We start from the raw sequence: 12,157 nt of genomic DNA, 5'->3' as shown, positions 1-12,157 counted from the left end.
CACAACATGCAAAAGTTATGTAAATAGCAATTCCAAATGCAAATTCAGTTTTATACACCAAGACTGCTCACTTCAAATGACTATCAAAAGATTACATTTATTGATGATTTCCTCTGTCAGCATTATGTTCTTTGATTATGCACGGGAAACGGGTTGCAATTAAACTGCTCTTGCGTTTATAACCGTGTGTGTAATGCAACAGCATTTGTTCTCATGTGAGAGTTTGTCTTTAAATGTGTTCAAATTTTCCCTTACACACCATGAACATATGCTGATGATTTTGTGTGTTTTTCTGAGCATGTGTGTGTAACCAGTCGTCCATGCAAATAGGGTCACATTTACTAACTCAGGAAGTCAAGCTAAAGATAGATGCATTGTTATGATGCCATGAAATACCCACTGAACCCACCATGCCTTACCATTCATACTCATGAATTTAGAAATAACAACTGATAAATATGCCTATATTCTTGTCTTACAATCTGTAAGAGATATAAAAGGAGAAAAAGAGAAAAAATACTGTACAGAATTAAAAAGTATTCTTAAGTCATGAGTACATTGGACAATGAATCTATTATAAAGCCTTCAGTAAAACATGAGGGAAGTGAGAACATGTTTTGTAACATGCAACCATTTGACATTTCACAGCCCCAAAAAACTATTATGAGGTAGCACTGGCACAGCACCATCTCCTCAAAGTTTCACAAGAGGTTGAAACCTTAGAAAATTATGCCACCATGGTGGCCTAAACTTGTTTCTACATTTTACTAAGTCATGGGGTACATCCTGATACTACAATGTTTTGACTCCTTGTCTACTTGTCAAGTACCTTTTTAACCATAAGTCCCTGAAGGAATAAGGGACAAGAGTAGCCCTAACTTGACAGTACTCAATATTCTGCTTTATGAAATGTGCAATATTTGTTATTTCCTTTTTGCTGACAGTGAGTTTTGCTGCCAAAAGTTCAGATAGAAATGTCCGAATAGTCTTGTAGACATGGACATTGTTTAATTCCTTCTATAACCAATAGGGGACAGACTAACACAGTGTCATCTCTTGAGGGATTCTCACATGTACTTGTCTTTACCTTTTCTGAGAAAGTGACTTTCTGTGGATTAATTAAAGTTGTAGGAGGAGAGTTCAACATATGTGATAATGACTGTACCTCTCAGCACTGACTCTGTTACTGATCTTTGTTTTGCCTTCTTTGTCACTTCCACTTTTATCTAACTTCCTTCACTGGACTATACATTGTTCCAACAAAACCCCACAATCACACATCACTACATTATAAAACATTTATGAATTGCTGGTAAAACTCATATTGGTAACCAATTATTGCATGTTTCTAAAGATATTATGTGAGGGACTGTGAATCTCATCTTGTTTTTATATGTGATTGTACCTTATGGTATTAATGTGTCAGACCATTTGTAATTTTGGTTTAGATTCAACAAAACTATTGTCTTCAATAAAATGTACATGTAATTAGGATATAAGAATAAATAAAGCTGAAAAATCATTAATTGCTGTCGTCAACGTTTGATGCAAGCTGCATTAAAATAGTTGTATGGATTCTTGTGGGCAACCCACGCTTCCTGCGGGGGTTTCTGTTTGGGATTTGATGAGGGCAGCAGCGGGAGTAGCAAAGCTGCAAGGTTCCATCCTACGTCATGAGAGGGCGAACCTACAGAGACGTACTTCTTTCCAGCAAGCTACGCCTTTAAATAGGCTACCAGTCCACAAACAGATGGATTTTTAGTGGTATTGCAGACCTCAATGCGGACGGGACAAGTGTGGTGTCTGATATTGCATTCCTTTAATAGCCTACATCATGAGATCAACAGTCTTTAAAACGTCGTAAACGTTAATCTTTTCATCGCTGCATTTAATAAGTAAGTATTGTTTCGTTTTTAAAAACATTACTTAAGAAATTGTCTTTCTACTATTTAGGCCTATCTGGTATTTTACAACGCAATGGTATTTTAAAAAGTGATCAAATATGTTTTGGATTTTGGAATGAAATATTTCCTTGATTTGCTTGATGTAAAGGATATGATAGCCTTTTGTCTTCCCAATGCAGTGGTTTTACCCGCATTCTAATTGCCTTGCATCCTGACTACATCTGTCGAAAGCCGATTCCTGCAATGCTCTCAGTTGAAACATATATCAGTAGCCTACAGAAGGAAATATAGCACATGAAAATCATGTAGGCTATTTTTTGACGTACGATTGATAAATGTTATCTAAAAGCCACTCTAAAATAGACTATACTTACCCTCCGCGTCAACTGGTATCGTCTATCCAAGATGCTATGTTTGCCCGACACTGACATGGACCATTCGTGACCTCATCTTGCAGGCTTTCAGTTCAATAAATCAATTAGCATAGGTAAGGTACGTTCAATTGGGTTATAATTCACGTCAACTATTTGGAGTGGGTTTCAAGTATTCCTATTCTTGCTATAGTCAATTACTTTTATCTCTTTGATCCAATGAGATTGCTGTGTTAGCATATATGACGCGGCTAATTCTTCTAGATCTAAAACGGTGTTGAATGAGTCGAATATATTTGATTGGGAATGTGCCGCTGCTTGGCGTGCATGTTCCTAACATCTTTGCAGCACTATTTAGTCTGCTGTTAATTAAATGTGTGTTAATCGGTAGACTATTCCTTAGCAGATTATTTAAATGCCCATGTCAGGCTACTGTAGCCTAATTAAAGTTAGACGTTTAAATATATATATATATATATACACACATATATATATATATATATATATATATATATATATATATATATATATATATACATATATATATATATATATATATATATATATATATGTATATATATATATATATGTATATATATATATATATATATATATGTATATATATATATATATATATATATGTATATATATATATATATATATATGTGTATATATATATATATATAATACATTTTTCAGTGTTATGAAAATAATAGGCCTACCATTGAAGCTATTATGTGTAGCCTAATCAGGGGGCAACAGCTCCGCTTCCTCCCACTGTACGAAAACGAAGCCAAAATATCCCAGATATGGGTTCTGCCATCTTGTGCTGGTGATGTAATTTGCCAGATTCTGCGCAGTAGTGATTGGGTGGTGGAGCCGCGGCATGGAGATTGCGATCAACACTCGCCAGACCCAATTGCAAGCACACATTAAACAAACTGACCAGAACAATGAGCACTTGAACACACTTCAGCATAATAAGTAGTACCTAAATTGACAGAAACTATCTTTGACAAAAAGAAAATAGACAAGTGTGAAGGTATGTAACGGACGTGGCCACTCTCCGTCACTACAAGGCATCGTTCGCCACTCGCTGGGCTCGAACGCAGGACCTCTGACTTGCCAAGCGCGACCACTACCAGCTACGCCAAAGAAAAGCTAGCTATTTGTTTGACGTGGGTAGCCCATTACATTCCTGAGGAGTGAGTTTCACAGGTTCACACCCGTTACATTCACCCCTCTGAATTTCACTCCGGCGGTTAGCTAGTGCTAACCTCGTGAATCCGGGTCACGGCACCAATGTGACAGTATGTAACGGACGTGGCCACGCTCAGTCAACTACAAGGCGTTGTTCGCCAGTCGCTGGGCTCGAACGCATGACCTCTGACTTGCCAAGCACGACCACTACCAGCTACGCCAAAGAAAAGCTAGCTATTTGTTGACGCGGGTAGCCCATTACATACCCGAGGATTGAGTTTCAAAGGTTCACACCCGTTACACAAGACTTTTTAGTCTACACAGCAACAAGTGTAGCTAATAATCTTCCAGCTACACCTATTGAAATAAACCATCCACTTTAAATATAGTATTTTTCTTAGTTAGCTAGCCAGTATGTCATCAGTAAAATATTAAAATAGATTTTCTGTATTGCACTGATATAAATAATATTGTTCATGTCTTATGCCTGTTTTCGGAACTAGTTTTGGCTTGCGAGAGCTAGTTTTTTGCAGCTCAGTCAACTCAAGATGGCTGAGACGAGAGTAGGCATGGGCCAGTATCGGATTTTGACGGTATGATAACCTTAAGAAAAAATACCACAGTTTCACGGTATCACGGTATTGCAATTACAGCTCTAAAATATAGTTGTTGAACACAATATATTTTATTTTTAAACAACATAAATCTGTTTGAACAGCAGTAATATCAAGTCAAATAGTTCAATTCTTAGTTGTAGTTTTTTTACTAAAAAGAACAATACATAGCCTAATTATTGTTATAAAAGTATATACATGAAACCAGCTAAGTTTAGGACAACATTTTTTTACTAAATTGCACATATGTAGTAGCAGGGTTCTCAAGTTTTATAAAAAATTTGGCGAGATAACCATACCATTTTTCTTATTGTCTGGTTTTTAACTCTGTATAACTCGAGACAACTATCAACTCTGCAGAAATCTGCACTTCTCAGTGTGAGAAATGGTTGAAATATGTGAGATTTGAGAATCCTGAAGTAGGCTAATCTGCTCTTCCCCATAAAAATATTTTTCTTTGGCTCTGGTGTAACGTAACGTGAAACTAGCTGATGCTAGCTAGTTGATTAGCCGTGTTATCTACCTCAGTCGGTAGAATGCCAATAGTATTTTTCAAAGTTTATTTCACCAGTGTTAAGCACGCTAACTCTCTTAACTTGTTGCATGCTCATTTCAAAACACAGTTATCTTGAATTTTATGAATATTAAAGGGTGGTGCTCCTGAAGATGGGATATCATAGGCCTACATATTGCCTCCTCTAGTAACCACTCTAAAACACGCCTTACAAGTTGTATTTCCCTCATCCGTAGCCATCTGAGTGTTTTTAGTACCCAAAAAAATTCTATACCTCAGGGCAAAGTTCCAGGGGTGCACCTCCTTCGACTATTCTATACACCTGGTGGTGACTGACTGCTTGCTCGCACCACCAGAGGGTTACTTTCTCCGCTGCGTAAAACCTGAGGGATTCCTGCACTTTCCATCTTTATATAGACATAAAAACTGCGGTATACCTCAAAACCGGTAACCAGCCCATGCCGAGTCGAGAGTAAAGAGAGCAAGCCAAACTGGCTATGACTTTTTGGGTAATGTAAAAATGCTTATTAAAAAAATGTCAATCGCAGCACTGCACTCAATTGGATTATAAAAAGGACACTTGCAAAATATGAACTTTCCAGAGTGGGTTTCCAACAAAATTATTGGAAACTCACTTCCCTAAGGCTACATAGGCAGACAGACAGAGATTTCTGGCATTATTAGAGAGATGTCCACAAACTACATGATCCAAAAACTTTTAATTACATGAATATATATTTTTTCAATCCAAACCCATGTAATTACCTGTCAAAAAGAAAAACAGCAACCACGGCGTGGGATTTCAGATCCTTCGATCCTTCCACAGAAGATACATATATATATATACATTTTTTTTTTTTTTCCCCTCACATTTAGACAACTTAAATTATTGATTGCTATCAGGATGTGAAGAGACCTTCAACCAGTAAAAGAATATAATTCTGTAGACAATTACACATCCTAGCTTTAATGGTGTGTTATTCACTCAATTTAAAGGTATCATCCGAGATCACTGTAACAGCTCTAAAAGCGGAATAAATGGTGTACGCTATGACTAATACCAAACATTTCGTATAATAATTAAACTATGATCCTCATCATTAATCAAGGAGATTAATGTCTATTTTCATTTATTGTTTTCCGTCCTGCATGGTTCCTTTCCTTTCAGATCCATCTGATTAGTCCATCATGCCGGAGCAAAGCAACGACTATCGCGTTGTGGTGTTTGGTGCCGGTGGTGTAGGAAAGAGCTCACTGGTTCTGCGCTTCATCAAGGGAACCTTCCGCGAGAGCTACATCCCCACCATCGAAGATACATATCGACAGGTGATCAGCTGTGACAAAAGCATCTGCACTCTCCAGATCACAGACACCACTGGCAGCCACCAGTTCCCAGCCATGCAGCGCCTGTCCATCTCCAAGGGCCACGCCTTCATCCTGGTGTACTCCATCACCAGTCGTCAGTCATTGGAGGAGCTCAAACCCATCTTTGAGCAGGTGTGTCAGATCAAGGGGGATGTGGAGAGCATCCCCATAATGCTGGTGGGCAACAAGTGTGATGAGACTTCAGCGCGAGAGGTGGAGACATTGGATGGGGAGGCCATGTCCAAGAAATGGAAATGTGCCTTCATGGAAACATCAGCCAAAACCAACCACAATGTGAAGGAGCTGTTCCAGGAACTGCTCAACCTGGAAAAGCGAAGGACTGTTAGCCTCCAGATCGATGGTAAAAAGAACAAGCAGCAGAAACGCGCAGAGAAGCTCAAGGGCAAGTGTGTGGTCATGTGATGTGGACTTGAGGGACGTGAGGGAGGCACAGCAGACACCTCAAAGGGGCAAGAGGAAGGAACCAGAGAGGAGTCTTCCTAGAGGGTGGACCATGCAAGAAAAGATACTCTTTCATACTAGAGAACATAAAGTACCTTAACGTTTACACCCAATGCAGAGTGCTTGGATAATGAAAGGCAGGTGATTTAATCAATCTTATTATCCATCAAGTAGAATGGGAGAGATGTTGTGAAGGTTTAACCATTAAGCTACTCATACACACAAAGGTGCATTGACTAAATATTACTATTCTAAGCTTGCAACTGAGAGGATTTTATTGGATTTAAGGATTTTAACCTACTGCAGAATTTCACACGTTTAAGTCTCAACTCTAATAAGCAGCGCTTGACAACCTTCCCCCACCCTCCACCTAACCCCCTGAAGCGTACAGTGCAGGGCTACAGAGAGCATGGGAGATGCTTGGTTTCCATGACTGTCATTAGAGACTGTTTATCTCTGCAAACACAGTTGGACAATTAGTTGTTTTTAATAGTGGCAACATGGGGGAGAACATTTTAGAATGCTTACTAAATATATTTTTAACTCTCAAGAACTGTGCTACATAGAAGCAATACTTATCAGAGCAGGTCTGTTATGGAGTTAAATTTGGAAGCTGTTTAAACAGTTCAGGACTTACAAAAATGAGGAAAGGGTCACTTACTTTTCTTTCTTAGTTTTATAGCTTAGTATTTTTTGTGAGAATTATATTTTCTATTTATACTGATAATGTAAGTATTCTTAAACTCCTTATCAATCACAGGAAATGTATCATCCTTAAGAAACTAAAATTATACATCAAAAAGAAAATGTACGGCAAAAAAAATTACTTGGAAGTTATGCCGCGCTTCTTATATTGCTGTTTGAGAATGTATGGTTTTCTGATTTAAGTAATAGCTTTATATTTGCCAGTTCAGAAATATATTTTTTCCAATATTTATAGTGTTTAAGCCTATTTGACAAAAATAACTAGATAAATAAAAGTGTAAAATAAAGTGCAATATAAACCCTAAAGATAACAAGATCAAGAAAAACATGATTCCTAACACTGGCACTGGCTTTGATAATAGATGAAGTTTGCAGGTTGTAAAGCAGTCGCCCTTGATGTAAATTGTAAGCAAGGTAGCTGTTTTCAGAGAGTTCAGTATGGAGAATGAATATTATCATATCGGTGTAGTTTGTGAGGTCACTTCCAGTTAGAAGTTTTGGGGGTTCATTAATGGAGTATTTTTTACTAACACTATGGATTTAATTCATGGTAGACAAACTCACAGCAGAAATCTACATGTACACTAACAACGTCTAGCTAGTCTTCTAGCTAGCCTTTACTTGCATTCTCACATGATTGTCATGTTACAGTAAATAGGTGGATACTGAAAATATATCCTTCATGTCTTATTACAGTACATGAAGATACACATGATCTCTTTTATTTTAAAGCATTTAACATCTATTCACCTGAGCATAATGAAGCGTATGTGTACATATTTTCAGTAGCCCATTATGGGTCACGTTTCAATAAACAGTGCTGTCTGGCTTTATAGTTAGCTTATTTTGCTGCACTATTTGAGTAGAGAAACTGTATTGATTGTATGCGATCCCACAATGAGCAGGTAATGTGGACCATTGACTACTATTGTTAAGTTGAGATAGAGACGTTTATGCAAATAGTCTCATCCAATGTAACTAGGGATCAGCTATTTAATATGCTCTTTAAGTCAATTAAATGGTTTGTGAAAGTGTAACATTGTCAGTAAAAAGGTGCGTTTTCTGGGGATGTGCTTAAGGACAAGTGCTCAAGTGATTAAACTCAATTTCAGTTTATTTCCAAGCCAAAATCTCTGGAATTTCATAGTACATGGTTTTAATCCAATGCCTGTATAGAAATCATGTGTGCCTATATGTTTATATTGAATTGTAGATAATGCATCACAAGAATAAAGACTATTATACATTTAATAAGACACTTGTCCTATCATTAAATATGTGTATATTAATGATCATTTATGAGAAGCAGGAAAGTTTCGAAATTATCTTTAATTGATACAACTTCTCCACAACTATTTATGTGCTGCAACAGTCACTGGCATGTAGGATGAAATGCCTGTAAGTTTGGTGAAAACCCAGAGCATTGTGTTTTCCATGGAGTTGCTGCTCTGACCAAACAGGAAAGAGCACCCTGGAGTATACATATTCTTTATCTTTCAAAACAAACTTGACATGTAGCACTTTGTATTTCTGAGTAATGGATGAAGAACTATTTTTCAGAATGCACCACTGTCCAACAAAAACAGCCAGCTTTTGAAAAATGACTTTGACCTAGCCTTTTGCCAGGTATATTTCTCACTGTACTCAAAAACTACAAAAGTACAATACAGATAAAACTAAAACAAATACAAATATTTCTGTGTGTGTCAGGGGCAGCTGGTTTAAATGGACTAACAGGGCTAAGCCCCCCCCCCCCATTTAATTATTGTCAAAAACCTTACAATAGATTGTTTAAAATGTTGGTGAGACCTACAGCAGCAACATGAAATAGTCACACGGAAAACTAAATAGATCTAAATGGGCTTTTTCCATCCAAAACGCATCGGCTACCATTAATCTTCATAGTGTGTGTGACAGGTTTTGAGGCACGCCTTCATTTGCTGGCAGTTGACTTTTTGACCAATGACAGCGGACGTATAGACAGTACAGTCAGGTGCTAGTGGCTACTGTGGGTGATGAGTGGGGAACGTGATCGTTGACATGGCTGGTGTTAGCAACATTTTGAATCAAGTGGATTACTTTCTCCTCCGTTTTCGTTTAGTGAAAAATTTGAAGAAAAGCAACTTGGGACACCGTCCAAATGTTCAAATTACACAAAAGGACAAATTGTACGTTTTATGTTTTTTGAAAGAAAGGACTGGCTAACTTCAAGTTTAGCCTTGGCCTTTCTGTTAACTGGGTATCTTGGATGTAATCATGCTTTTGCTGCAGTGTGAACAATTGATGAATGTATAATAGCCTACACTTTTTTTGCCCTCCCACCCAAGCCGTCACTGGAAGGAATTAACTGCTCCGTTTAGCTTTCATTCCTTCCAGTGAATGCATAAATATATTTACAATGTCTGAGCATATGGTTAGATTGTGTGTGTGTTTGTGTGTGCCCACAAATGGAGAGTGAAGCTCATTACTGCTAAGTGAAGAGGACATGAGGACATAATGGAACACCTGCTTGAATCAAGAGCCTATTCCTGCATTGTGGCTGCTCCTGGCAAAATAAATGGGTAATGGATAAATGCTAATGCCAGTTACAAGTGTTGCCAGGGCAAGTTCAATACAGACCTGTTCACTCCATGACAAGTCTTTAACAGGTCATAAACAAGTGGTGACCATAATGTATATAAATGTATATGTACATTTATGTGTGCAGTGATGGGAATTGGGGATGAGTGTGTGTGTTTCAGTGTTCCTTGAAGCGTTAAGTCTTGAGTATCATACATGACATGACATTTTAATTCAGAAATGTTACTCTTATTCAGTGGATATCTACTTTGATCATTTTCATCTTTCTTCACTGAGATTTAAATCAGATTGTAATCTTTTAAACAGCAAGGAGAGAAAGAGACTGTTTTCCCTGTCACCGTTGCGTAACTTGGTGTCTGCGTCAGAGGCCTGTTCCATAAAGCGAGTTTACCGAATAAGCCAGACTTATGTCAGTTAGTCGGACTCATTTGTAGTTCATTCGGTTCCATTAAGCTAGCTCAACGTAGTTCGAACTCAGTAACCATGGTAACTTATGTTCCTGTAACACTGACCCAATGGGAAAACAATGATTTACCATGGACGTTCTCGTTTTCGAATTCTCATCAGTTCAATATGTAGGCTACATTTATAGAAAATCAACTTAAATAGCCTACATAGGCTACAACAGTTAGCCTAATGCATTAAACAATGATAAACAATGATTTGATACACAATATAGCCACGTTAAACGTATGTATGGTAGTTTGTGAGATCAAATGTTCAGGCATCAGGCAAAGGCCTAGCCTGACGTTGTCATACTCATAATTCTAGTCAGAATATGAGTCTGATAACTCTTCGTTGGGCTATCTCAATTTAAATTATCCGAGCATAATTATCATTGCGATATCATTGTTAAAAGTAGCCTACAATTGCAAAACAAACCTAAATTTATTTATTTAGCACTTTTCAAAGTACTCAAAGTCGCTTTACAGAGTCCAGCATTCATTCAGACACAGTCAAACCGGTGATGGTACGGAAGCATGGCTGCCAATCAGTGCCTACGGCCCCTCCGACCACCACCGACATTCCTTACCAACATTCATAGATGCATGTCATGTATTGATTAATAGTAGGCTATTTATTTAAAACACTTTCAAAAAAGTCAATTTAGATGTGTTTAGAGGGTGTCTGTTTTTTAATCAACGAAGTAAAGGTCCAAGAAAAGGACCTCGACTTACGTAGCCTATCGTTCATGTCAATCCTGACGTGTCATTTTAGTTTGATGAAGCGGTGGATGAGGGAGCTGTCATCGTACACGGCTTAAAGGGAACGTTCTTTCTGGAAGAAGTCACATGGCCGTGTGCATTGCTGTTGCCGTGGTGGATTGTATGATCCATGGTTTTTCTTTCGGGCTGTTTAAGAATAGGGTGCATTTGCAATTAGCTTGACTACTTAAATTTGACTTGAATTTGTCAATTAGGATTGCGTGTGCTGAAATTGGCCTTTATGGAACCGCTTTAGCCCCGCTTGACTAATCCAACTTATTCATGTCTGGTTTGGGACTTTAAGTCCAGCTTTTTTGAGCTGCCTTTATGGAACAGGCCTCAGGACCCAGTGAATCACAAGCCTGGGTGTATTGACCCTCAGTGTTTGTGTGTGAACTTTTGAGCTTTGGCTATATTTACTTCTTCTCCCAGGGGGCATCGTTGGAGTCAAAATGTGTTTTTGCTTTTTTGGGGTATAATGTCAAGGACAAGTCAAGTGGAACAAGGTTCCACATTTTGTCATGTGTCTCACAAAGTAATTCTTTCCCATTGCTACTACAGATAATTACATTATTTCACAAATACTCAAATTTAATTAAATCAACCATATAGTAAACACTGCTTACAACAGTAGCAAGTCATTATGGTTTTGCATAAATAGTGTCTACTTCTTTGCATCACATATCCTTTTCACAATCTACAACTCAGGTCTTAAAATACCCAATAGCAGTTCAAAGTCCCTATTCAGGTCCTCTTTAAATAACATGCACAGTGACGGTTGTCCCCTTCAGAAAACATGTACAGTGGATTTAGACACAGCTTACAACACAAGACTGCATTGTTCTTAGAGAATAAACAGTTAAATTTGACATCCCAGTGCAGTCAGGGCTGACATTGTTAGGCCTGATTTCCTATCGGTGCTGTAGCATGGACAATGTGGTTCTCAAGCTTAGAAAGCAAGGCAAGCACACACAGGGACCAAGGGCAAGGCCAAGCCCAGATGGAGATTAAGAATTACCATGGAGACCACTGTGGCCATGCCTCTGGCAGGACAGTGAAGGAAGTAATTCTGTAATGTTGGCTAGTGACTCAGTCAGTGATACAAGTCACACACAAAACAGAGGAAAGCAAGTTTTCTGCGGCTTTAATTAGTGTTGGAACAATGGGCGTTTAACATGGTCGGGTATGGGTATGCAGTACAAATCTCGGGTCGGGCCAGGTAATGAGCATAATTTTA

The 12,157-nt window shown here is 38.2% G+C and overlaps 1 protein-coding gene across 1 annotated transcript; it reads left to right on the top strand.

Moving 5' to 3' along the window:
• The first annotated feature begins 1,755 nt into the window (after nt 1-1,755).
• On the top strand, nt 1,756-8,366 carry diras2 (DIRAS family GTPase 2). Its single transcript, XM_084693867.1, has 2 exons — nt 1,756-1,895; nt 5,772-8,366. The coding sequence occupies exon 2, from the start codon at nt 5,792-5,794 to the stop codon at nt 6,389-6,391; it is 600 nt and encodes a 199-aa protein (XP_084549993.1). The 5' UTR covers nt 1,756-1,895; nt 5,772-5,791; the 3' UTR covers nt 6,392-8,366.
• Nucleotides 8,367-12,157: the final 3,791 nt, after the last annotated feature.

The sequence above is a fragment of the Hypomesus nipponensis genome, chromosome 27 (assembly GCF_054491055.1).
Source record: "Hypomesus nipponensis isolate SF chromosome 27, ASM5449105v1, whole genome shotgun sequence".
Classification (NCBI taxonomy): domain Eukaryota; kingdom Metazoa; phylum Chordata; class Actinopteri; order Osmeriformes; family Osmeridae; genus Hypomesus; species Hypomesus nipponensis.
This window is presented reverse-complemented; position numbering and strand designations above follow the sequence as displayed.

Coding starts and splice junctions, on each gene's coding strand:
- diras2 (XM_084693867.1), top strand. CDS start 5,792: ATGCCGGAGCAAAGCAACGACTATCGCGTTGTGGTGTTTGGTGCCGGT.